General features: G+C 37.1%; 2 protein-coding genes across 5 annotated transcripts in view; one reads left to right on the forward strand and one right to left on the reverse strand.

Moving 5' to 3' along the window:
* Positions 1 to 286: 286 nt before the first annotated feature.
* Positions 287 to 14,975, reverse strand: hibadhb (3-hydroxyisobutyrate dehydrogenase b). Its single transcript, XM_055209636.2, has 8 exons — positions 14,819 to 14,975; positions 13,415 to 13,575; positions 13,170 to 13,279; positions 12,953 to 13,074; positions 3,073 to 3,206; positions 2,911 to 2,987; positions 1,090 to 1,246; positions 287 to 953 (listed from the first exon to the last, which is right to left on the reverse strand). The coding sequence occupies exons 1-8, from the start codon at positions 14,886 to 14,888 to the stop codon at positions 795 to 797; spliced, it is 990 nt and encodes a 329-aa protein (XP_055065611.2). The 5' UTR covers positions 14,889 to 14,975; the 3' UTR covers positions 287 to 794.
* A 443-nt stretch (positions 14,976 to 15,418) lies between these two features.
* tax1bp1b (Tax1 (human T-cell leukemia virus type I) binding protein 1b) overlaps positions 15,419 to 27,884 on the forward strand; it is a 29,015-nt gene continuing 16,549 nt past the window's right edge. For all 4 annotated transcript variants that reach the window (XM_073871943.1, XM_073871946.1, XM_073871947.1 and 1 more), the window contains exons 1-4: positions 15,419 to 15,577; positions 18,433 to 18,629; positions 26,272 to 26,374; positions 26,690 to 26,880. In XM_073871943.1, the coding sequence (XP_073728044.1) occupies positions 18,453 to 18,629; positions 26,272 to 26,374; positions 26,690 to 26,880 (471 nt within the window). In that variant the 5' untranslated portion in view covers positions 15,419 to 15,577; positions 18,433 to 18,452. The remainder of the gene's footprint in view (positions 15,578 to 18,432; positions 18,630 to 26,271; positions 26,375 to 26,689; positions 26,881 to 27,884) is intronic.

The raw sequence follows: 27,884 nt of genomic DNA on the forward strand, positions 1-27,884 counted from the left end.
TTGAGACTGAATTATTAGGAATATAATTCCTAACACTTCTATTATTCACTCCATTAAATTGTGACATAGCACCCATCCAGATCTAGTTACCCATTTGTAGACCTTTTAAAATACAGCTTCATTTTCTACAGGTTCCCGGTCTTCTCTCCTGATAACAACATTCATCTGCCTGACCTAGAAAATCATTGTTAGAGCAGTTTTTATTCTGAACATCTTAGCACTGACCATACCACTTCTGCGTCCAGCTTACAACAGAAGCTTTCATCTTATAAAGGAATAACAAGAATTATAGATTTCTCCTTCTTTAATTTCCATTTTTTACATGAATATTACTTGTAGATCCAACATGAACAACAACAACCAGCCTGCAACTATCAAACTCCACATTAAGAACACAAAAAAGTGATTTTTACTAACACAAAGGAGTGTAATGGTCAGCATTTGTGGTTATCGAGGATGAAATTCTTTTGACAAAAAAAGTTTGTGTTATCATCATGTAGTAATGTTTTGTTAGTCTTAGCCACTAAGGCAATAACAGTCCTAAAAAACTCCTCAAAATTCACAGCATCTAATAATAAGTCGACCGATGGTTTACTACACGTGTAACATTATTCCAACAATGTATATTGTGGCCTGTCGAATAAATCCTAAACACACGCTTCCTCACACACACACACTTTATCCAAATAAATGACACATACATTTCTCGCAACACATCATACTGGTCAATGTTTTAAAAGACAGGTTGTGTGCAAGATTGGCGTAGCTGTGTGAGGGGCGAAGAATGATGCTTTCTACTGTCCCTCTTCCTCACGTAGGAACTGGAAGACAGAGGAGAAGTCTTTGCTGGCATAGCCACGTGCACACATTATACGGTAAATCTGATGGGCCAGAGAGCCCAGCGGCACTGGTGTCTTTGTGTTGGTTGCTGTATTCTGTGCAAGTCCAAGATCCTAAGGACAAATGGAAGTTATAAAGATAGATCATTCTATAACTTTTATCTGTAGTATATAATCACATGCTATTAACTAGTAACATTGCTGGAAGAAAACCATGGAAGAATCACATAAGTTAGAAAACGGAGCAAACCTTAGCCATTAGTGTCGTTCCAAAACCGCCCTGGTAGTTGTTTGCCGAGGGCACTCCCTCCATCACACCCGGGACAGGGTTGTATGTATCACTTGACCAACAGCGGCCAGAGCTCATATTCAAGATCTTGGCTAGAAGTTTTGGGTCAAGCCCTAATCTGTAAGTGCACAGAGAAACTTTTTTGTGAATAGAAAAATTCTTTTGAGAATGAATAACGTGGAAAATAATGTGCAGAAGATCTTTAGTATATGCAAGACAAAATCTGGGCTGTTAGGGCACCCATTATGCAAAATCCACTTTTATAAGGTGTTTGGACATAAATGTGTGTTGGCAGGGTGTGAACACAACAACCCTACAATGAAAAAAATCCACCGTCTCATTGCACATGCCATTTTGATTCTCTTGTTAATGTGATGTCACACTAACAACGGCCCACCCACACCCACTGATTTTAACTTTCTAAATGTGATCGTTAACAAGTTGTAGCACTAACACAGCTAAAGACACTATTGTCTCACACTTTATTCACAGGAATCATACCCATTTTAACCGGAAATGCTCAGAACTGTTGGTAAGGGAGTGAGGGTAGTAGCTCATTTGGGTGATTCTCGCGAAATTAGACTTATGAGGTGTCATGAAACATTTTGATAAAAAAGCGTACAAACATCTCTTCATGTACTATTTTGCACATGATTTCAAATGACATCATACAAACCAATTTTGTTGTTTTATCCACATTTAAGGGGGAAATTTTTATTACTGCAACGTGTCCATGACTAGATTTGGGTTCTTTGACATAGAAAATGTATAATTAAAAAAATCTAAACAATAAAAAGCTTTAGTGCATGTTATACTATAAACATTAACAGTAAGAAACATGTGGTATTTGGTGATCATTGGTAAATGTAGACTCAATAATAAGGAATATAAATGTGTCCAAGACCAATTTTCTCATCCTCCGCAACAATTTTCAATCATTGTTTAAGCCCTCAAGGAACTAACATTTTCAAAAAAGAAGGTTGGAAGGGACATAATTGACTGTGACACTCAAGATGGCTACCAGGTAAGCAGTTCTTATTTTTTTCTCTCAAGATAAAAGTTAAAATTTTGTTTGTCATAGTACCTAGACAACTTTTTAGTTCTCATTACCAAAACATGAGTTTGTAAATGCATATATTTAAAGTAATATCATGTTGCGGTAATGATATTTTTTGATAATGATAATCTAAAAAATGTTAATAATTCTATAGGAAACATTTTTTAAATCCTTTAAAAGAAATGGTTATAGTAAGTTCAGACCTTAATCTTATATGTGCAAAAACAATTCTGATGCTGGACACCTAAATCTGGATTCATGAGAATCACCCATTTGTGTTTAAAGGTACACACATGAAAGCAGCGCTTTTTAACTCCCACCCCAATAAGAGGCATTTTGGACATGCTTACGCTACAACAATAACAATGATCTCTGGGGTATTTTGAGCTGAAACTTCAAAAACACATTCTAGGCACACCTTAAAATTAGATTACATGAACAAAATTGGCAAAATGAGTGCCCTTTAAGGTCTGTTCACACCAAGAATGATACAGATGACTATAAAAATATGAGAGTCCACAAAATAAACTGATAATGATACAGAGTAACGATATCGAGATCACTTTTTAAAGTGTTTTTCCCATTTGACAAATGATAAAACAATGATAGCTAATACATATAGTTATCTTTATAGTTTCCTTGTGTCAACAGGCCTTATATTTGGTTGTTCAATAAGCAGGTTATTAATAATTATTCACTATTTTGTAGTGATAGTGAAAATGCACCTGATTCCCAAGTTCATGGTCTCTGCTGTTCCAATCATCCCAATGGCCAGCAGCATGTTGTTGCAAATTTTAGCTGCCTGCAAACAAGCCAGAAAGGACCCATGGTAACATAGCACATTTCCATAAACAGCACTGCATTCATAAACGCACATTTATCCGTACCTGCCCTGTGCCGACCTGGCCGCAGTACACGACGTTAGCCCCCATACAGCTCAGAAGCTCCTTGGTCGCGGTGAACTCCTCCTCAGGCCCACCCACCATAAAAGTGAGCTTGCCCGAAGTGGCTGCACCGACACCTGTGAAAATGAAGAAAACTGCAGATCAGACATACCATTTCAGTATGTTAAACACATTAGGCTGATAGACGAGTTTAAGTTCTGCAGGACGATAACAATGGAAGAGTTTCGTAAACGGCAAATGAGTCATTGTGTCACATGCACAAACAAGTGACTGAACGAATGGGCATTCAAAAGCCAATACAAACCCTATCATACCTGTTTGAACTAAACATCGCTAAGATGAGAACACACTAGCACCATCGAAGTGCCACAATTAGGAAAGTTCTATAAATACACAAGCACTTCGCCATCTGCTGTGAACACAGACAGGCATGACGTCAGGGCCAGTTTGTTGTGGCTCATGTTTCATTAAGCCTCCTTCGCAGGCGCTAACATGGAGCTGAGAATAATGTCTGGAGGGTCCAACTAAAGAGAATGAGCCGGTCTGTGGATTTCTTATGACTGCTTTACAAACCGAGAGCTGGTCCAGCGGTATGTTAGCCAAACCCCACTTACGCATATGAACTGGGAGAGGCTACAATTTAAGGAAAGCAAACTAGAAGCACATTGTTTTTTATGTGCCCAAAGACCAGAGGGAACAACTTCCTGATTACAAAGGAGGATCACCTTAAAGAGGAAACGGCCTGCTGACTGAGTTAAACATTCCTTGTGTTGTTACATTACAACACGGGGCGGTTTTCACACCTCAAGACTTCATAAAAGCGACACACATGTTAAGATCGCTCATGAACACGTTTATGTATATTAATATACATGCATCATAGTTTTAGCATTCTTCGAAATGCAGAATATGGTGGAATTTCCCACATAAATCTTAATAATGAAAATAACAATGGAAACAGTGCTGCAGATCAAGATGTAATGCAGGAATGACTTTTTAACTACCCTTGCGCTTTAATCTGCTCCAGCCAAATTCATTGAAGAGAGCTGAATAGCTTTAATCCGGTGCAGTGGGAGGGATGGTGGAGACATAAATCTCGATTAATCTACTGGACTGGATCGTAAAAACATGGTTGAAAAGCACAAAGCATGCGCAGGTCTTATTATGTAGAACAATTTTCAAATGCAGGACAAACTGTGCGGGGAAATTAAACTCTGTCTGTTCTGTTTTTCCTCACCTAACATTCAAAGCAAACCCCAATAATGCACAGAGAGGTCTGGGCATGCTTAGTATTGGCATACTCATCCACCAAAATCTTGCTCCCACTTGGCCAGGGATCTGATGACATGCATACATCATGATGAAAGAGATTTTTTTTACCCAGTTAAAGGAGGTTTACCATATATAATAGGATATTGACCACATTTTTTAGCCTTTTAGTTTTATCTAGGAAGGACTGTGAAGAGTGACTAGAGACTTTTTTTAGAAGTGGAGATTTGCATGTGTAGTTTTTGAATGTGTTGCATCAAAAGGAGTCAAATAGATTTTAATACCAATGAAATTACTGAAGTTACATTAATGAATATAAGGTAGGGCCGCACGATAAATCGCATGCAATTGTCATGCACATCTCATCAGTAAAGCCAGTTCCTTAATTTGTTGCAAGCCTCCCCCTCAAAAAAAAAAAAAAAAAGGTTGGCAATATTATAATCTATTCATTATCGCAGGCGATTCGTCCGCGATTATAAATGCGATATTGCCTAACTCATCTGTGACCTACGGCTTTGTGTAGTAAATGCCGCTCCATCTAGAAGCTCAATTATTGACTTTTAATAACCCTCTAAATTAGCCATTAAATTGAAACGACTAAGCCTAAATATAAGAGTCTGATTTAACGAAAGCTAATTTACATGAAAACATGTCAGATGCACTTTGAGGGTTTTGCATATAAGCTCTTCATTTGTACTGACTAATGAATGATTATGTAACAGACAGACAAATGAACATGCTGCAGCACGGCCTTTGCTTACAAGAAAGCATATTTTAACATCCCAAGTAATAATTCAACATCCCAATAATCACAGGCTGCTACTGAAGCAACTGTCAAAAGCGTTAGGTGCAAACTAGTATATGAAAATTAATTATTTAATTAATTTATTGTGCAAAAACTACTTTTACAAGTTGTTTGAACATAAATGTGTGTTGGCAGTGTGTGAACACAACAACCCTAAAATAATAAAAAAAAACACCTTCTCCGTTTTTAATCCATATTAAACCAAAGCAGTCTCATTAGACGTGCTGTTTTGATTTTCTTGTTAATGTGACGTCACACAAACAAAGCGCTGCCGACGGCCACTGACTGGCTGGTTCATTTTACCCAAAAGCTTTTATAAATGTGTTTGCTAAAGATAATATTATCTTCAACTGTATTCACAGATCTATTTTAATGAAAAGCCCCCATTGTCTATTGGTAAGTGAGGAGCAGTAGCTCATTTGCATTTAAAGGGGACAGAGAATGAAAATTTTTTTTTACCTTGTCTTAGTTGAATAACGGTAGTCTACCCGCATTCACAAACATACAAAAAGTGCTAGACATTCTGAACATCTCTTTTTCATAGAGATTCCTCCTTTAGAAATGTCCACCAGAAAATGGCCCAATCTGAACAACGAATACACTCTCATTCAAATCCCTCCCCTTCAAAATAATTTGCATACATCCGACCTCTCGCCTCCAATGGGAAGTCAATTGCAGCAGTGTTCAAGAAGTTCAAGGCGAAATGCCGAGTCGCGTTCTGAGGTGTGCTCTTCTATCTGTAAAATTGTGGTCTTTCTGTGTTCTGAAGATGGTGAAGTTTACATTCTTTTGAGTGGCAGCAAAGGCAGCCAATTACCAACAAGTGCTTGCATTTCATAATGAGGTTGCCAGTTAAGCCGAAGGGATGACAAATATAGCTTATATAGCTTTCTGATAGAGGTTTTTAGGAAGCTTCTAAGGCATTACAGACCCTACCAAAATTTTGATGTCTACATGTCACATCACAGAACAAGGATAAATACCCCGTTCAATCATTCTATGTCACCTTTAAAGGAACATGCCCAGATTTTAGCTTATTCACCGTATCCCCCAGAGTCAGATAAGTACATACATACCTTTCCCATCTCCGTGCGTGCTGTAACTCTGACGCAGCCCCCGCTAGCTTAGCTTAGCACAAAGACTGCAAGTGAATGGCTCCAGCTAGCAAACTGCTCCCAATAATTGACAAAATAACGTGAACATTTTCCTATTTATGTGTTGTGGTTTGTATGGTCACAACGTGTACAAATAACAAGGTCATATGAGACACAGCGATCTTTTAACAGTATACAAACTGGGAACTATATTCTCAGAAGACCAAGCACTGCTACTTGGGCAGAATGATTTGCTCGCAGAACCCGTGAAGCCCCTGGTGAGGAGCAGAGTTCGGTCAGAGTTGTGCAAATCACTCCGCCCAAGTAGCAGTGCTTTGTCTTCTGAGAATATAGTTCCCAGTTTGTATACTGTTAAAAGATCGCTGTGTCTCATATGACCTTGTTATTTGTACACGGTGTGACTATACAAATCACATCACATAAATAGGAAAATGCAGTCTTCGTGCTAAGCTAAGCTAGGGGGCTGCGTCAGACAGAGTTACAGCACGCACGGAGATGAGAAAGGTATGTATGGACTTATCTAACTCTGGGGGATACGTTGAATAAGCTAAATTCCCGAAATCTGGGAATGTTGCTTTAAAGACACGCCAATGAAAACAATGCTTTTTTGCTTCCACCCAATTAGGGGCATTTTGGACATGCTATAACTAATGTTCTGTGGGGCATTTTAAGCTAAAGCGTCACAGACACATTCTAGGCACATCTAAGACTATTTACAAGATGCAATATAATGGGCATAATAGGTGCCCTTTAAATAAATAAGTTGTTTTATTTTAGACAGATGAGGAAAAAGTCAGTCAGAAGGATGTGGAATATCAAGTATTACAAATTGGGCACAGGTTCTGGTACTAGCACAGAGACTCACTGTTCACTGTTGGTGAACAAGAAGCATTCCTGCACATAAAGTAATAAGTGTGTAATTTTTAATTTAATACTGAAGAATAAAGCTTTGCACAGCTTCAGCGTCTCTCATGGCAGCCCAGAAACAATAAGCATAAAGTAGCTATGTGACAACAACAGACCGAAAAAAGGCAATAAAACAACTTGATCATTAGGCTATAATAATTGATTGTTGTTCAAAGTCTAGACTTCAGATATATCTACACGAGGCTTTCTCTCATAAATATGCTTCTGTAAGATGATACATGAAAGATCGCTGCATTAAAGCCACTGGATCTGAGCACTTGTCTACATCCACATCATGCGAGGACATAGCTCAGGTCACAGGATCAATTTCCAGATGCTGGCTTTTGATTTAGTCTATAACTCAAAACCTCCACACCAATGGCTGGATTAAGAAAATGGATGAGACTGGTCATAAAACTCCTATTAACAAACCAGCAAATCACCAACCGCAGAGGGGTCTTTACCTTCAACTTAGCATATGCTTTTTGAGATTATATACTTTTTTTGAGCATAAGATGTTTTTAGTGTCTTTGGATGATAAAACTGTAACATCCTAAGACCTGAGCTTTGGTTTGTCTTTATTTTCAGATGTCTACCACCTATTTTTGGGTTAAGAAGAACCAATAAATATAATAACTTAATATTTTTCTATGAACAAGAAGCAGTGTAATTGTCCACGTCTGTATAAAACAGGTTCCAGTTACACAGAATTAAGTATTATGGTGCAAACAATAAAAAAATTTGATGTCCACGTACGTGACCATCCAGGTCTTAGGAGGTTAAAATAGGGATGCGTCAAATTTTTGGCAACCGAAATTATTCGACCGAAAATAGTAAAAAAAAGTGAAAAGGCCAAATACATTTTACCGAACGAAGAGGTCTTTGATGACGCAATAAATAACAACCAGTGGAGAGTGAGAGACACGCGAATGCAGCAAACAAAAAGGATTTTAAAGTGTCTGAGAAAGATGTGAAAACATACAGCACTACAAGTTTAATTTATAATTTAAAATAAAGACATCCTTAACACCATGCAGTGTATGAGAAAGACACGGTGGTGGCAATCCGGGATAACTTACTTGTCTGCTTAAAGGAATAGTCTACTCATTTTCAATATTAAAATATGTTATTACCTTAACTAAGAATTGTTGATACATCCCTCTATCATCTGTGTGCGTGCACGTAAGCGCTGGAGCGCGCTGCGACGCTTCGATAGCATTTAGCTTAGCCCCATTCATTCACTGGTACCATTTAGAGATAGTTAGTATAGAAGTAACCAAACACATCAACGTTTTTCCTATTTAAGACGAGTAGTTATACGAGCAAGTTTGGTGGTACAAAATAAAACGTAGCACTTTTCTAAGCGGATTTAAAAGAGGAACTATATTTTATGGCGTAATAGCACTTTTGGGAGTACTTTGACTCAGCACAGTAACACCCTCCCTCTCCTATTATGAGAGTGAGAAGGGGAGCGGACTTTTCAGGCGAGTCGAAGTACTCCCAAAAGTGCTATTACGTCATAAAATATAGTTCCTCTTTTAAATCCGCTTAGAAAAGCGCTACGTTTTATTTTATACCACCAAACTTGCTCGTATAACTACTCGTCTTAAATAGGAAAAACGTTGATGTGTTTGGTCACTTCTAACTTTATCTCTAAATGGTACCATTGAATGAATGGGGCTAAGCTAAATGCTATCAAAGCATCGCAGCGCGCTCAGTGGTGTCAAAAGTATTCATATTCATTACTCAAGTAAAAGTATAGATACTAGAGTTTAAAAAGACTTTTGTAGAAGTTGAAGTATCAACTCAAGCTTTTTACTCAAGTAAAAGTGAAAAAGTACTGGTTTCAAAACTACTTAAAGTATAAAAGTAAAAGTAATGTAAGGAAAAAATATCATTACGGAAAAAAGCCTAGGCCGCACCACAGGGGCCTATTGTGCACTACCCTATCTCCTCTAAAAAATGTTTCTTAAGGCCATAATAACTATAGTGTCATATTAAAATGTTAATGTTAAAAAAATGTGGGATGCACTAGGGCCAGGGGTATGCAATGTCAGTCCAGGAGTGCCGATGTCCTGCAGATTTTAGCTCCAACCCTTACAAAACCTTGGCTACCTGTAGTCTCAGGTGACTTTTTCAGGGGCTTTTGATTAGACCTGGAGCTAAACAGTGCAGGACATCGGAACTCCATGTTGCCTACCCCTGCACTAGGCTATCTGTTTCAACTGCATACGGTATATGCCCATTAAAAATGAACGCATTTTAGTACAATGCAAACAAGTACATTAAAGCAGTGGTTCTCAAACTGGGGGCCGCGAGATGGTGCCAGGGGCCCCAGTTTTATAATATTTCATGAAATACATTACTTTATTATAAATTCTGTGTGATTAAACCTCAGAACAATAAGGATACTAAACAAAAGCAATACATTTGTATAATTTAACATGTTTTGTTTAATTCAAAATTTATGTTTTAGAATGATTTATGTCATAAATTTTTTTTGGGGGGGCTGTGAAGGAATCCACTGTACACAAGGGAGGCCGCAAAAAAAATGGTTTCATAACCACTGCATTGAAGAACCTTATATGTGTACTACTGAGCATTATATATAAATATTCAAATATTATAATGGTGCAAAAAGTCAAAATTCAGAGCAGGGCCGCTGCTGGCCAAACTTTTACAGTGGTGCCCTCTCTAGTTAAAAAACAACAAACTATAGTATGTGTGAGCATAGAAATATGCTATTGTTATCATTTATAATTGTATTTTGACAGCAACACAATCTACAATTACACACATATGCAATTATATATTAAAGCCTATATTTCTGCATCTGTACCAGTGTAGCTAATGGACTTCAGCTTAATCTAATGTGACAAAGCTGATCTTACATGTCAGTGTAAATCCAAGTAATTTTGAAGACTGTCTTTCTTGTAAGTAAATTAAAAGTCAGGTTTAAGGAAACAGCTGATGTCTATTAGTATTAACAAAAGCAAAAGTTGGTATGTATGGGTATGTGTTTGATTGATTTAACACTCAAGCATTTAGCTAAGTAGGTTTTGTTAATGCAAATAAAATTTAGGGCAGTTATTACAAAACAACAGATGTCTTTAGCATAGATATCTTTGCCATGCTTCAAAACGCAACGCAGCACAATGTCATTTAAGTTGAACAACTGAAGTTACATGATTTAAATTGGTACATTGTTATACTATTTAAATCACACAGATGCGTTGGTGTCAGCAGCCAGCTATACATTTACACAGGCTTGTGAATGTGATCTGACCTGAAATTGATCCGCGAGTTTTATTTCGTCCTTTTCCATTTGAAGGCAGAATGCCGCGTTATGTTACTGTACAAACGGATGGCGGATGATATCAAAGCATCGCGAGAGCAAACTGCTCCAACTGCTTCGCATGCTTTCTAATCGCTCTCGCGGTTCTTTTAAGTTTATCTTTGCAGCGCTATCGAACAAACTTCTGATCATCTGCAGTCAGCTGGGGGGGCGGGGATTGCGTACGGCGGGGATTGCGTACAAACCAATAGGGTGTCGGAATGGTGTATGTTTATACTTCTCATCCAACCACATTCGCATTCATCCGGAGGATGCAATTTATCAAGATAGGTTTTGGTTTTTTTTAACGATGACAAGCCGGAATGTAAAATAAGAAAACAAGCCGAAATTAAAAGAAGTAACGAGGCGATTTTTAAAATGTAAGGAGTAGAAAGTACAGATAATTGCGTGAAAATGTAAGGAGTAGAAGTAAAAAGTCGTCTGAAAAATAATTACTCAAGTAAAGTATAGATACCCAAAATATCTACTTAAGTATTGTAACGAAGTATTTGTACTTCGTTACTTGACACCTCTGAGCGCGCTCCAGCGCTTACGTGCACGCACACAGATGATAGAGGGATGTATCAACAATTCTTAGTTAAGGTAATAACATATTTTAATATTGAAAATGAGTAGACTATTCCTTTAATGCACAAGCTTGGAGAACGAGAGACTTTAGTTCTTTATCTCATGTCATAGCACGACGAAGAGCACAGCAGTATGTAATAAAAACTTCCTAGAACCAGTAAAGCCCTACTATGGCAAACACACTTATATTAAACAAGAAATGAAATGTTTTTAACAATAAGCTTTTTGTTAGACCACTTTGTTGAGCGCTTTTTCCTCTGTCAATCTTGTCACCGTCTCTCACTCTCTCCCTTTGCTCGTGCTTGACCATGCACACAGGCGCGCTTCTGCTGCTCAACATACAGTACAGTGCTGCATAAGCGTAGTTGTAAGTTTCTTAAAGGTCACGTTTTTCCTGCTCCCATTTTTTAAAATTGCTATAATAGCATAAATAATACCTGTAAAATGATAAAGCTCAAAGTTCACTGCCAGGCGATATATTTTCTTTAACAGAATTCGCCTTTCAAAGCCTACAGCAGGTTTGGACTACAGCCCTCTACTTCCTGCTTTAATGACGTCAATAGAACAGGTTTTTTTTGACTAACCTCCTCCCACAGGAATACGTGAGTCGCCAGCTAAGCTATCGGCAAGTTAAGCTGCTATCGAATCACAACACACTAAACAAGCTACACAATCAGAACTTATGTAGAAGGAAGACATCAGCCCGTTTTAGGACAGTGAAATCAGCGCTGTACAGATAAGTAAATTGTGTGAAAAATAATGTGTTTTCTTTACATGTGAAACACGAACACATTATATTGTGCAATGTAAACACTTTCAAAGCTTCAAAAACACAGAAAGAATATAATTGGAACAGTTTTAACAAGGCTATCTATAGCTATCTGATCAAAGAAGTGACCGGATGTAAAAAGGCCCTATAAAAAAAATTCATTGTTAAATAATGTGAAATAAATATAGTAAAAAAGGACACTTTGAATGTAACTTGTGCAAGGTGAGAAAATTGGCAAAATAATTAGGAAAATGAAAAATAAATAAAAAATATTCAGTTGTTTAGTATTTGGCCTTCGGCTGCGTTTTTAGTTTATTTGGCTTCGGCCAATAATTTTTCTTTCGGTGCATCCCTATTTAAAATATAAAACTCCAAACTACATTACTGCTATGCAGCAGTAGCTGAAGTTAGCAACAATAGCTTTTGGCAAAGCAAAGACAAAAAATGGTTGCAATCAAGCATGGATCTTAAAGGAACAGTATATGTAAGAAATTTATATCAATTAATCATAAAATGGCCCTGATATGTCACTAGACATTAAGAAATCATTTTCATTTCAAATACTTATATCACTGACAACGGTGGTCTGGCCAGGTTATTGTCATTTAAAAAGTGGAGTTGCAGCCCTCAACTGATGTTTATGTTGTCATTTTGTGTATTGGCCACCAGTTGTGTGATTGCAGTACCAGTTTTAGCCACAAGTTTTGTGATTGCAATATCAGTTTTTGCCACAATCCTACATACTGTTCCTTTAATGCGAAACTTGAATTCCATCTACATAAAACACAAACCTGTAATTGCAAAAACCACACTGCTTGAACCGCAGCCAAAGGTAAAGAAACAGGTAGTTCTTCCAACACATGGAATAGTTTTGGAACAGACTATGGGCATGATTTATGAAACCTTGCACTTGCAAACGTGTACTACATGTGTTATCTACACATCCATGTGTGGTTTGTCTGCATTTCAAACAGTTCTCATATTTCTAACCAATTGCAGCATCACTTTTTTGTTTGCCCTTCACATTGAGTTTTGTAGGACGAGAGAATTCTTTATCTTGATCAATGCAGACTCACCTCCAGACACAGGGGCGTCCATGAAAACTGCTCCCGTTTTCTCGGCAGCAACTGCCATCTCCTTTGATACAGCTGGATCAATGGTGCTGGAATCAATGAGTAGAGATCCTTTCTTCACTTTTCTGTTGGATAAAAAGAATATTGGTGTGATACATCAAATGTTGATCCTGTCTGTAAAAACCCAGCTCAAGTATTTTTATAGGAAAGAGGTCCTTACTTTAGAATGCCATTTGGGCCTGTATACACATCTATAACATTGGGACTAGAAGGAAGCATTGTGATGATGCGATCTGCCTTGTCTGCCACATCTGCAGGGTTGTCCAGAATCTGAACAATGAAGAAGTCAATAATACAAGCTTTGTGTCTCTCAAACATGTTCTCTATACAATCACTCTTAAAAGCAAAACTAAATCTATCATACAAAGCAAGTGGATTATAATGTTTTATGTCTGTTATCCTGACCTGGGCTCCAAGATCCTGTAGCTCTTTGCAGGACTCTGGAAATATATCTGAGGCTATCACTGGATATCCATGTTTTATGAGGTTCTTTGCCATTGGGTTTCCCATGTTCCCCAGGCCAATGAAGCCCACCTGGGTTTTAGAGGCCATTGACCTGATGGAGACTAGGAAAAATAATTTAGTCAAATTTAGGATTTAACATTGGACATTTTAGTATGACAATGACATTCTTAAGATCTTTACCCTGTTTACACTTGGCATTAAGATCTTTGTAAAAATTATCTGATTATAACATGTCGGCAAAAACCCATTAGCTATCTAAAACATGACCAACATGATCTCAAATGTGTTCACTTGTGATTGTAGTACATACAACCTCTGTTAAATTTTCTGCCTCTTGATCAATAGCAAAGACCTTACATTATCTGATCACGAGGGACAGTGTTAAAAAGGCTGTCAAGGCCTGATGGTTAGAGTCATGCTTGTAACCCAAAAGTAAACCGAATCATCGTTTGATTCTTATGGCCGGCAGGTAGCAACTGAGGTGCACCCTTTGCCCCCCAGAAAGCAGTGACAGCTGCCCACTGCTCCATGTGTGTGTGTGTTCATTGGTTTTAGTTACCATACTTTCACACTTTTCACTTTACTGACTTGCATGTCATTGTACAAAGTCAGTAATATGTTTATAATGACATGAGGGTGAGTAAATAATGAATAAAGTGCTTTGGGGTGATCTGAAAACTGAGAGACCGAGTCCAAGGAGTGAATTTCACAAAGGGGCAAAGTTCCAATTCAAAATGTAAAGGATTTCCATCTTTTAACGTATCCATGCAAATCTCACACAAAAGTATTACGGGATTTCCTAGATCTATATGGTTCACAAATGTAAAATATGTTCCAAACTAGGGACCCCTCTTCTCTGGCATTTTACTACTGCCTATACTTAAAAGAAACACATGATTACGTTGTATAAAAAATTTCATGTTTAACTATATCAAACAATATAAAAATTATATAAAACGTTATTAGCTTATTCAAATGTTTATTGAACTAACTTACTTAAAAATCTTTACTTTAGTTGCTTTCTCCATTACGATTTGCTGTCTGATCATATTCCTCAACTATATCATGCTTCATCACGTTTCACACTTAGCAATTTAAACACTTTTACAACTTCCCACTACTCAATAGAAAGGCAGCTCTGTGCAGTATGACGACACGAAGCGTCTATTTGTTTTAATGACTGACCATGACCAATGACACACGACTTTGACTTTAGCCTAATGGCTATTACCGAGCGCTTCCAATGCATTGCATCAGAGGCTTACTGCATGGAAAACACGCATGCGCAAAAACAATATTAAAGGGAAACAAAGATATTTAAAGTTAACAGTAGAAATATATTACCCTGCAGCGCGTTGACATGGTTATAGCACTTTCCCACTAGGCAACGCGAGCCCCTTAACAGAGCGGCCATGCTGCTTCACTGTTGACCTTCGACTTACAAGTGACGGCATTGGATGGTTGATGATTGACATGTTTTTCATCCATACGTTTTAATACTGTAGAATTATTTTTTAACCAATGGTATTTAAGTGGAGGCGGGATATTCTTGAAGTGTCCAATAATAGACGATACTTTGTAAAAATCTTGTAACAGCACATTTGCTAATTATATTTTATTAAGACTATTTAATTAAACGTTTAAATGCATTTACGTATTCTAGTTTTACCTTTAAGCCAAATACAAAGCAGATGGAACAAAAACATTTGGAATATTTTCCCCCCTAGTTCACAACTTGGGTATATGTGTGCCTTTTTAGTTTTCATTATTCTATACAAATCCTAAAGGATGCTTAATCATATAAATATATTGTTTCTAATATAATATAAACACAAAGCGTAATTGAACATAACCTTTGTATATTTTTATACGTCATTATCATGCCTTGGCCATGTCCCTAATGACTGTAAACTAAATCTAGATGAAAGAAAAGGTGAATGTTGTGGCAGATGTGATGTGCATGGCGTGTTGTTGTGTTGTTCAGGAAACCAAACATACAAGCGCGCGCGCACGCGCGCAGATAGGAGTGTAGTTGTGCTGGAACTGAAAGTGCGTCAATAGCAGCGCTGGGTTTTTCTGCGATAGCATCACCATGCAAATAAGGTATTGTACTTGTCTTTATATTTGCGTTGACTGACTGTATATGGAAAAAATATCATATATAGACTATAATTTTTTTATAAATTGTAACACGATATTCATGTAAGTTAAATGTTTTATGAAATATAACATTAGTTGATCCGGAGCAGGATGATGGCTATTGGACTTATCTCTCGGCCTCACTGTTTAACTTAACTTTATATGTTAACCAATGTGTTTGTTTGAAAGAAAATCATGAAACAAATAGTATTTTTGGGCACTGTTTAACGTTGATAAAATGACACTAGTCAGTAAGATCTGATTATAGTCACATTATGGTTTGTTATTGTTTAGCCTGAATGCTAAAATACGCTAAGCCTGCTAGTAAGCTACATAGCCACCATTAGCTTAGCAAAGATAGAAAACGTACTGTGTAAAGCACATAAAGTATAAATATATAAAATATATTTAGTATAGTATAACACGGAATTGGTAAAACTATAGTTTATTTTTCTCGTTACAACGTGAACTTTATAAAAACTCCTTGCGCCAGTTACTTCGGCCTAAAAGCGCATTTACCAATAACGTTAAAAACTGACGCGTTACTGTACTTTTATATTATGACAGTTTTATAAGCATATAACAAATAAATCTGTTGTTAAATTATCTAACACATTTGTATGACCAACTGGTGTGACATGTTATTTTTGGTAACAGTGACCTTTGAATTATCAGAGAGATTAGTCTTACAGAAGTTATAATGAAATAGCCACCATAAATGTAACTTTTATATCACAGTTAAATATTTACGAACGTAAACATGGATACAGTAAAATAAGTTGCAGAGTTACAGTCAGTAAGACACGTCAGATGTGACGTCATTGCTTGGACTAGATGAAGGGATTTACAGGTTCGAAAATGAACTCACGGGGATTTCTCAGTTTTTATTTGCGATTAGCAAAAGTTTTTATTCGCTTATCTTCTGAAATGTGTCATCATGTGAGAAATATTGATTTTCTTGTGTAGCTCAGCTGTTTTTGAATTCTAGTGATAAAATCTCTTTAAGGTGAAATATTTCCTGCTTTATGTCATGTACATCCATCTTATCATGTATACACCAACACTGAAGTTGGTTTTTGCTTAAGACAGCCCATTTAACAAACTATGTAAATAAATCCACACCCTTTAGTCTGGCTACGTCAATACACACAACATCATGAAGCCTGGTACTAAAAAAATTAATTTGGTACATAAATTTATGTTATTTATAATGACTACAAAATGGCAGATTAAAGAGAGATGTCTTATCACTGTGGTTAGTGTTGACTGTTTATTCAGAGTCATTGGCCTTAGTTCTCATGAATGGTTATTCTGAGTCATCATCACAATGTGAATCTAGTCAAACCTGAATGATATATAATTCCATAGGCTTATGTAGTTATTTTGATTTGTTTTTGTTATTATTTTACTTTATAAAATATTTCTATACATTTTTTTAGCCTACTTCACACTGATCCTACAAACGCCAACAGGCACCAAAACACAGTGATTTATTTTGGATTATTGACATTGGCATTTAAAGGCATTGAGGAGGACACTATTATTATTATTATTATCGATAAGAAGTGGTTAAAGGGATAGTGAAAATTTACTGTGAATTTACTCAGCCTCATTCCATCCAAAATGTAGGTGACATCTTTCTTCAGCAGAACAGTGAAGGTGATATTTAGCTGAAATCATGGTTCTTGGACATTCATAAAATGGCAGAGATTCAAAAAAGCAGATAGAGGCAAAGATATTTAATATAAACAAGATGTGTCACTGCTATTTGATATGAATGTGGGAGATCGCAACGGTCAGTATGGCTGCTGTAGTCCCGCCTCTCAGTAAAAGAGCCAGTCGTCAACCTAAGGGAATCCTCTTTGAGAGGGACTTTGCGATAAATATTTATTTAAATTATAAGCATTTTAAATAATGCTTTTCAAAAAAAAATGTATAGTATTTTTTAAACACCCTCCTTATGTCCTTAGTCCTCATTCCTATGAACACTTTCATCTTCACACTGTTCACACTTGAAGTTAGGTTCTTTTGGTTTAGCTAAGCTAAATGCGCTCGTTGTGTACATATGAGGTTATTTTCAGCAGCGGAAAACTCACCAAGAGTTTATAAAGCTCCGTTATCCGCCTAAACTAAGATTTAATAAATGCTCTTCCCATGTTAAAAAATTGTTTTGATTTTTGAAGTTGTTTTAGATGTATTTGCTCCATGTTGCATTCACATTTCAGCCATACCGTACCAGAGTATATTTAGAAGCAGGCTGAGACCCACCTTTTCATTGTTTTTGGTTGGCTTGTTGGTGCACACCAAGGGTTTGGTATCAGCGTTCACAATTACTCAAATAATTCACAAAAATTGAGCAATTGTACCAAAGTTTGTTTTAATCAAACGAAATCTGCCAACTGTGTACACACCCTAAACATTACCACTGTGTGATGCTGTAAATGTCAGCAGTTAAGCAAGAATTAAATAAGGGGTAACTTGGATGTAGTAATCAGAAATTGTCTTATTGCAACTAAAGGGAATTGAGGCAGAATCAGATCAAATCCGACTGAATTATTTGGTTATGAAACCATACCAGTTGTATATACATCAGTCATCAAAAGTTGATTGATACTTTCAATAATTGTAAAAAAAAAAATTTACAAAAATAAAGTAATTATTCTTTACTGGCTTTGACTAATATACTTTCTTAGTAAGTTTTCAAAAAGTTGACTCTAGATTAGTAGCAAGTGGTGTATTCTGCTCTGCACAGCCTCAAAGACTTTGAACATGTCCTTTCTCTTCTTCACTTCTCATCTCATCTTTCTTGTCTTCTACAGAGGTAGCTGTTGATAGACGGATGGATTTATTTCTAGAAGGGACAGCAGCAAGCGGTGCCATGGAAACGTCAAATTTTGCTCATGTCATCTTTCAAAATGTGGGGAAAAGTTACCTCCCTCATGGAGCATTGGAGTGCCATTACACCCTTACACAGTTCATAAAACCACATCCAAAGGACTGGGTCGGCATATTTAAGGTGATGATTACTTTTGATTTTTAATATTTTTGCTATTTTGATTTTGTCTTTAGCTCTCAAGGAGAGAAAGCCTCTACCATGGCGGTCTCAATGTCAAATTAGCATGGGGCCATTTTTGAGATTGACACCTTGTAGTAGGAGGGCCGCAGAGCTGTTTTAACATTACAAAAAAACTTTTTTTTATGTACTGTTAAAATTCTATTATTTAACATATAGTAATACTTAAAAAATATTTTTAACCTTATCTTAAATAACTTAGTAAAACCTTGCACCAAACTAACAAAAATATGGTTGTTTGATTTATTTTGGGTTTTTTTTTACTCACAGTATTAACTTGCATAGTTCCATTTGTGTTATTCCATAGTTTTGATGAATTGCTATTATAGAACTATGTGGAAAAATATTAATAAGTAAGTGAAAGTGACCCTAAAACTTTTGAATGGTAGTATTCAATGTTAAGCAGTTTCAATAAACATTAATATTATTCCTCTTTGTGTAATTGCATAACAAGCTACATACTGATATATTAGATTAGAGGTCGACCGATTTATCGGCCGGGCCGATTAATTGGCTGATTTTTGGCATATTTTGCTGCAAAATTAGGTTGATTAATAGGCAGGCGCATCTGCGGGCACCTAAGCATAGTTGTAGAACTCGTGACACTGCTTCTTGCTGCAAGCAGATCTCCCGTGTGTGCAGCCGTGCCTTGTTCACAAACAGCTTTAGTAAACGATGGCGGGATCGCGCGAATTAAGCAGCCAGCGACGGGCTTATGTCTCGCGGTGCACTATACGTGCAAAGATTAGGCTCATTTCATGTGATTAATGAGTGATGATGATCTTTGTTTGCGTGACAGAGAGAGCAGAGCCGCACGCACACGCTTTCTGTCTTTAAACTGTTTCCCTGCTTTTATTACTCAAAACAAAACTGACTCGATGGCGAAAGGTCGGAAGACCAAATCATATCCACAGAGGAAATGTTTTTCGTGTTGTTACAGTAACACTTTGTTTACAGTTTTGCGCTGCTCAGCCTGGATTACAACACAATGCGTCCGATTCGTGAACTGATTCCTTTGAACGGATTCGTTTGAATGAACGGTTGAAACAACAGATCTGTCCCAACACTAAACTCACAAGACGTCACTGTCAGCACAATCAGTCACTTATAGCGCCTCAGAAATGAGAATGTAAATGTGTTTAGAAAGATTTGCCCTAAATAACACTTTATGATGAATAAATAATTTATCAAGTCTACCAAATAAGGATTTTATCCTACAAAGCAATAAAAGCCATGGTTAAAACTGATCAAAGATGATGACAGCAGAGTGTCAGGTAATATCTGTGTCTGATAAATGCATGGTGCAGAGGAGGTTGTAAAACTTTTCAGAAAGACCAGTCATAATTTTTTTAAATACTTTGACTTAAATAGTGACATTTTTAATATCTGCTAATGATGAGAACATTTTGATTATTATGTACATATAGAAAATCGGTCAAACATATCGCCCATCGGCTGCCATGATTTCTAAATATCGGCATCGGCCAGAGAAAAAGCCATATCGATCGACCTCTATATTAGATATGTTTCATACATATTATACTTACAACGAGATGAGGGACATAGCTGCGTACATTTATATCTTGCACATTTCTCCTCCTATTTTTTTCTTTTTTGAACCTAGACACCTGATGGCTTAAGCCTCTTCTTTTCTCATCCATAGTCCCGACCAGGGCTGCGTTTCCCAAAAGCTTTGTTAGCTAATTATGGTCATTACCATTGAACTATATTAGTAACAACATAGTGCGATCATAGTTGCTTTTGGGAAACACACCCCAGATTAATTGATCACGTGGTGACAATTACATTGACATGAGCCTCATATGAGCGATTAAACTTTGTGCACACACTCCTTTTCCTCGCTGTTAAAGAAAGCTTGGCTCATGGTTGCTTACCAATGGAAGACGCTACGGGAGTGCAACCTTTTAGACACAACACGTCAACAGCCCCCTTTAAAGTTAAAACAATTTATTTTACATTAGAAGTGGGCCGCAGAGAGGTGGAGGGAGGGCTGCAAATGGCCCATGAGCCGGCAGTTTGAGACCCCTGAGCTACCAAGAAAAAACGATGAGAAACAATTTCAGTAAATGTATACAAATTTTATGGGTCATTGATTCCATTTTTTTAGCAAGTCATATTTTGTCATTTTTGGGAAGTTGCCATTACTGGTGCTTAACATAAATTATGTTGGATTTACTACTGGTCACTTAAATGCTTCCTGCTGTAAAGTTTTTCAGACACTCCGAGATTTTATTCTGGTCTCACCCAGAGAGACCACTTTTGTTGGAGATGTAATTTTAGAAGGTGTACTCTCATACACAGTAACCTAAATGTCTGTGCATTTTGGCCATTAGATACTAAAATTAGGCTGAAGCCTGGTCTGTTCTCCTTTTCCCCCCGACTCATTAAGATGATCGCCTGCTATGATTTTTAAGGCAGATGTTTTTATGGAGAGCTCATTAAGAGATGTATTTTTAAATGTGTTAAGCTTCCTTAAACTGATGTGGTAAGTTTGTCTTGTTCGTGTTATCCGGGAAAACGGTGAATCATATCCAGGAAAATCTCCGTCACAACAGTTTGTGCACTTACAAGGTTTTAATCAAGTGGGCATGAGCATTTAAACAGAGCTTGTATAACAGAAAGTGGCTTAAGCATTTGTAAAATATCTTACCAGAGAAAAACACCTAACTATATAAAATATTACAACCCTCTGGTACTTTCAAAATTCCACCGCGTTGGCACAATCGGTACGTCGTGTTGGCACACAGAGGAGTGCGAGTGTGGTCATGACGGCGTGCACGGGAATGAAATACGTGGGTTGGCAGTATAAGTGGAGTGTTTTGGCTCGTTCTGTTTTCTGGAGTTCCCCAGCTACCACTGGGCGAGCGAACATAAAACTCAATGTTATGGATGTGGACTGCACCGTGAGATGAAATAAAAGCGAACATCTGACTGGAAGAAACAGATCTGCTGTAGGTGTGCTGGAGGGGGAGCAGTCACTGTCAGGGTTTTCATCTGACCAGATCAAAGTGTGTGCTAGACTTAGTTTGATGAAGAAGTTTTATGGTCGATTGTCAGGAAGGCTTCTGGTTCTCAGCAGCTCTATCACGTTGCGGTAAATGTTCTTGATTAAAGATTAAAAGGGACAGAACCTCTGTGAGAAACGGGTACAACTTAAATCTTTGGATCTAGGTTAATATCGCCAAAGTCAACGGACCGTCTGGTTTAAATCGCACACAAAGCCGACTGAAATCACCTTGTCCTTTCTGCTTTCTTTTTAATTTATCTAAGGTTTACGACATCATTTATTTAAAAATAGATGAGTAGCATTTAAATAAACAGAGTATTAAGTACAATCTTATATCATTTCATACTTACCCACCCCTTTACATTTTTTTGTTTGGGAACATTACATGTCAGTTAATTGGCCCATTCATGTCTATGTGGGTGGTTCTTGGCTAGAATAAGCTTAAGTGTAAAGCAATGGTCAAAGGTCTGGCTACCCAAGGCTGACAGCTCCATAGAAAACAAATTCAATTCACAAAGGTAAACTATATTTTTACTTACGGTAACCTCTATATCTGATCCGTTTGGGATTTTTGTTAACCAGGGGTCTCCAACCTTTTAGTAAGCAAGGGCTACCACAATAAATAAAACTGGGCTGGAGGGCTACTTTTTTGATATAGTCTACTCAAAACGTTTTACTTGTTTCCTTTATTTTACTTTTATCATTGTATAAAATGTTTACATGCATAAAAGAAGCCAGGCTAATATAAAAAAGCATGTTATAAATAAATATTAAAATTGAGGTTGTTAGTAAAATGTGCTTTGGCAAGCAACCCGCAGACTCTGTTTGGGCAACCCACCACTGCTCTAAATTATGATTGAATAACTTATTTACTTTATTGTCATGTAGTATGCTGTACTATTTGTTTGACACTGCCTTTGTAAAACCCTAGAGGAAAGGCATGTTCTTTCAAACAGAATTGAAGGACTGACGCACATTTGTCTGCACCCAGAGACGCAGAATAACCTGGAGCGATGAAGGGCACGAGATCATAAATTTTGACATGGCTCTGTCTCTGTTGACAGACAAAAGGCAGTCGTGCCAAACACCAGAAAATTGCAAGACCTGTTCCATGAGTCACTTGCCCGGAGGTCTACTGTAGAGGCAGGTAGTCACAAGGGTATTATTGCCACCTAGTGTTCAGGAGATTCATTGATCCTACCTGAACCAAAGCAGTCCTCGGATGAAAGCAAATATGTTGCCTTAATCGAAAATGTAGTAATTACTGTAATATAGTGTAATTTTGAATCAAATAAATTTCTAGTTATGTACCCCTATATTAAAAACTTCCCCTTTTATTTTAGCCAGCGTGCTGACATCAGACTACCAATCAACCGAATCTCAAATGTAGGGGATTTTAAAGGCTCTGAACGAGAAATGGACTCTGATTTGCGCTTTTGCTATTGTTTCTTGTTGGAGCAGGCATGCTGCCTGTGGCTCTTTGAAGTTGGAATGGTTACAGAGAGTCTAGTTGAAAAAGCTGTGAACGTCATGTTTGAATTGTCAGAACACGCCGTCAGACTCACTGTGGTGAAGGTGAACACTGCTTTATAATTATCCTGTCAGAGTAGGAGTTGCTCCCTGTACTGGAGTCTGATATATAGCTCCGCCATACCTAATGCTGCATCTAGCCAGCACATAGAGAGTCATGGGCCAAGTCAGTGTGTCACGAATCAGAGAATTGGGTTTCTACGTTCTCACATGAAGATCTTCTCTTTTTCTCTATGGAAATAAGGGCCTTTTCCAAATAAAGCATTATGTGGAAAACTTAAAATATATAAATGTCACTGCTTTAAAAAAATACAAAATATTAGGCGGCAGCTACAAACAAATGATCATGTTTTTTTTAGTTTTTGCTATTTATATCGGCCTAGAAAATCACAACTTTTTATTTTCTGTCGGTCTTGGTACACAATGTAACTACAGAGGGGTCGGGTTTTGGACGGGAAAAGTGTCCAAACTCTTTGGTTGTTTTTAGGCGCGATGCTGGTGGTCTAATGTGATTCACTGGATTATGCTAAGCTATGCTAAAAGTGGTACCGCCAGACCCGGAGATCAGCTGAATGGATTCCAAAATGGTAAAAATCAAATGTTTAACTCTGGGGGAGCTGGAAATGAGCCTATTTTCAAAAAAAAAAAAGTGTTAAATGTCTTTCATGATCTTTCATAAAGCCTTTTGATCTGAAGGCATGTCTGAAATTAGTTTGGACAAAAATGTTGTGCTTATTACTTCAATTCATTATGAAACCAAAACATTTATTATCAAAATGAGTTGCACCAGTTAATGAAAGAAAAAGCTGCCAGTAAGCCTCCAAAAAACAGCAATTCAATAAATAACATTTAAAAGCATATTAAGTTAATTATTATTTTTACTTGTCATGTCTAATTTTACTTGTGCACGATCCATTATTATCAAAAATGCAGCCTCCCTTGTTTTGAAATGTTTGTGTGTAGTTGCTCATGCCTACATGGTGATCTTCCATCTTTCCTCCATTTGGTTGGTGTTCCCTCCACAGACCTAAATGAGAGACACACAGGGGCTTAATTTTCACTCTCCTTCACCCCAAACGTCTCTAATGAGTGGAGTTTGGTCCAGGCAGTAATGACACTCCGTATGGGCCATGCCTTTAATGGCTTCCTGTTCTTTACTGCTCCAGCACCTCAGGCAACTTTCTTGTACAATCGGGGGACTTCTGCAACACTAATGTTATTGTGGACTTAGAAGACAGCTGTATGGTTTTAGCCAACATGCCACGCAGGTTTTTAATAATGTAACTGGTCCTGGAGTGAGTTAGCATTTTTCACACCGCACGTGTTCGCGTTACCGAACGTCACTTCCAGGATGCCATCGATTTCCCGCAAACATGCCAATAGCAGGTAGTAGGCTTGTATAGCATCTGTGCATGCGTACTTTAGGAAACGCAGCCCGCCTGATGTGAGTCTGATTTTGTTTGACAGTTTTATGACAGAAGGCTGAAATTATGGATGTATTTTCTGTACTCCCCCCTCATCAGCCATCAGTTAACAACACATAAAATTCATATAATTACATTTCGGTTTCCATTCTGAAGTATGTATAAAATTTTCACCTATTTTCTTCTTCCTGTTAAGGCTGAGTTGTAGCCGCGCTCCCTCAACCGAACATATTGATGAGGCTTTGGCGAGAAACACGTGGCAGCCAGGCTGAGTTTCACTTTAGCCCTGTAAACACAGCAGTCCGTGTTTTTTTACACCCCCATCTTATTCCCAGAGACATTCTGCTGGGCGTTGTGGGGAATATGGGGATAGGAAAATACATAATGTGCAACATGAAAATGAGCGAGTCAGGCAATGACATAGCATTTACAGTCTTTCTATTAGTCTGTATATGTGAGACAGCCACATAAACACTTTGCAACATTATAGCTTAACATTTGCCAATTGATCTGTTTTTTCTTCAATGTGTTTTTTATTTGAATGCATCTGAACAATCATTTTAATGTTTTCTTGTTAGCAGCCACCATCTCAAAATCCAGAATATTGCTCTTGGACCATTAAAAAGTTTAGGGTCTCTCACTAATTCTTTTTCTATTTTTTTTCCACATTTTAGAATATCAGTAAACTTATCAAAATTATGGATTATCACAAAAAAACTTAACTTAAAATGTAGTGACAAAAATATTTTATCTTCGGTGTTGTCACCTTTTGCCCAGAATTGGCAGAAATTCACTTTTGGCATTGATCTAGCACCACTTGAAGTCTCATCGTGAGATACTTTTAGAACAACATTGAAGGAATTCACATCTATTGTGAGCTAATATTTGTCAGCTTTTTTCCAAGTCATCCAAAATGTAGTTTGTAATAAAAGAGATTAATTTGTTAGGACAATTATATTTTTGTCTGCAAAACTTATTACTAGTGATGCACCGATGTATCTGCCGCCGATATTTATCGGCCGATTTTTGATTAATTTGAAACCATCGGCAATAGCACAAGAACGGCCGATACCGATTGTTTATTAATTAACCGCATAAAGGCAATGAGTTGCATGTCTGTTGTTTAATTAAAATGATTTAATGTTCTGGTGTGCACTGTACTTAAGCACCGACAGAAAACCTTTGTTGAGCTGGCTCAAATGTCTTGGACAATAAAAGAAATAGACTGAAATGCTGAATAGCAAAAACCACCTTTGAACGTTCATGTTGTCTTATTATATTTGTTTTAGCTTAATTTGTGCCTCTCTTATTATGTTGGTCAGTTGGATGTTAATTAGATCCAATCCATGTTCAGTAAAAATAATTTGATGCAGAAATAAACTAGCTAATAGGCCAACTGTATAGTATTGTATGCAAGTGTTTAATATCGGCATCGGCCAGAAGTTGTCTGTTTAAATCGGTATCGGCCCAAAAAAATCCTATCGGTGCATCCCTACTTATTACAAATATTAAACATCCCTTTAGATCAGATGTGTTTAAGATCATAAGACCCTAAACCATAGTTTAAACCTTTAATGCAAATAAGTCTCTCTCTTCCTCACAGGTTGGCTGGAGCACAGCTCGTGACTACTACACGTTCCTGTGGTCACCTCTTCCAGAAAACTACACTGAGGGAACCACAGTCAACCGATCTGTGGTCTTCCAAGGTAAAATAACATTTTCATAAATGATTATGTAAAACCCATTTTTGACAGTGAACACTGTGCCGGAGAGAAGGCCTCTCAGAGGAGTGTTTAGGATTTTTAATATGCAATAATGGATACAATTAAATAGAAAGCACTATGGCCTCTTTTAGACAGCTGGAGTGTTGATGGGCCAATTTTTCATAGTGGAATTTATGTGAGGCTGTCTATGGATGTTTTTGAACGGATTTAAATTATATGTGAAAAACTTAAAGCTTGCAGTGAAGTAAGCAGTGATAGAGTTGATATCTAAATCTCTCGTTCTTGGTAATTGTGCAGGCTACTACGTTCCGAACGATGATGGTGAGTTCTATCAGTTCTGTTATGTCACACATAAGGGAGAGATCCGCGGGGCCAGCACTCCATTCCAGTTCCGTGCCAACAGCCCCACAGAAGAAGAACTGCTTACAATGGAGGATGAAGGTGGATCGGATATCCTAGTAGTCACCACCAAGGCCAGTTACCTGGAGGTAAGGGGATCAAACACAGCAATACGGACAAAGTTAATTTTGTACAGTGCTGGGGTCTCATTTATAAAGCGTGCCCATACAAAGGTGGGTGATTCTCACGAAAACTTGGTTTTAAAAATGTCAAGCATGAAAATGTAAAAATTAGGGCTGTCAAAAGATTAATCGTGATTAATCACATCTAAAATAAAAGTTTGTGTTTACATACATATGTGTGTGTAGTGTGTATAATTAATATTTATATATAAAAACACACACAGTCATGTATATATTTAAGAAAAATTGGTTATATTTCTATATAAAATATTTATAATTCTATATAATATAAATTATATAAATGTTCATACAGTATGTAAATGCTAATATTTCTTAAATATACACATGAATGTGTGTGTATTTATATATACATTATGCACATTACACACACATATGTTACGTAAACACAAACTTTTATTTTAGATGTGATTAATCACGATTAATCTTTTGACAGCCCTAGTAAAAATTGCTTAAATTAACTTTTTTTCACACCAGACATTGTAAAACAAAGTCTGGAGTAAATGGGAACATTAATTTAAAAACTTTTACTTATCATTTAACACTTTTTGTAACATAATTTAAAAAATTTGTCCTAAAAAATCTCATTACCGCAACAGTCAGAAAACATCAACACTGACAGATTTTCAAAATGACATGACAAACCTGAAAGAACATAATTTGGAGATTCTGCACATGCATTTAAAATCAAAGTATTATGCTTCTATTAATTAAATTAACATTTAATAAGCATCTGTTGCGGTAATGATAATCAAAATGTCGTGTAAGCATTCTGACAAGACAATATTTCAAATTAACTGTAAAAAAATGATCTTACCTGGTAGCCATCTTGAAGTAACTGGTCCATGTGCTTGGTCACTCAAAATCAAACTTTATTAAAATTCTGTATGTGTGCTTAAACTGTGTTGCGGAGGATGAGAACATCAGGCATGGACACATCATTTTCCTAATTT

Source organism: Misgurnus anguillicaudatus, chromosome 10, assembly GCF_027580225.2.
Source record: "Misgurnus anguillicaudatus chromosome 10, ASM2758022v2, whole genome shotgun sequence".
Taxonomy (NCBI): domain Eukaryota; kingdom Metazoa; phylum Chordata; class Actinopteri; order Cypriniformes; family Cobitidae; genus Misgurnus; species Misgurnus anguillicaudatus.

What these genes read in the sequence shown, in the direction of transcription:
- hibadhb (XM_055209636.2), bottom strand. Translation starts at nt 14,888, where the DNA reads ATGGCCGCTCTGTTAAGGGGCTCGCGTTGCCTAGTGGGAAAGTGCTAT. An exon ending in GGACGCCCCTGTGTCTGGAG is followed by an intron (nt 3,207 to 12,952) that starts GTGAGTCTGCAT and finishes TCATTTTCACAG; the next exon opens with GTGTCGGTGCAGCCACTTCG. An exon ending in GCCAGGTCGGCACAGGGCAG is followed by an intron (nt 2,988 to 3,072) that starts GTACGGATAAAT and finishes GCTTGTTTGCAG; the next exon opens with GCAGCTAAAATTTGCAACAA.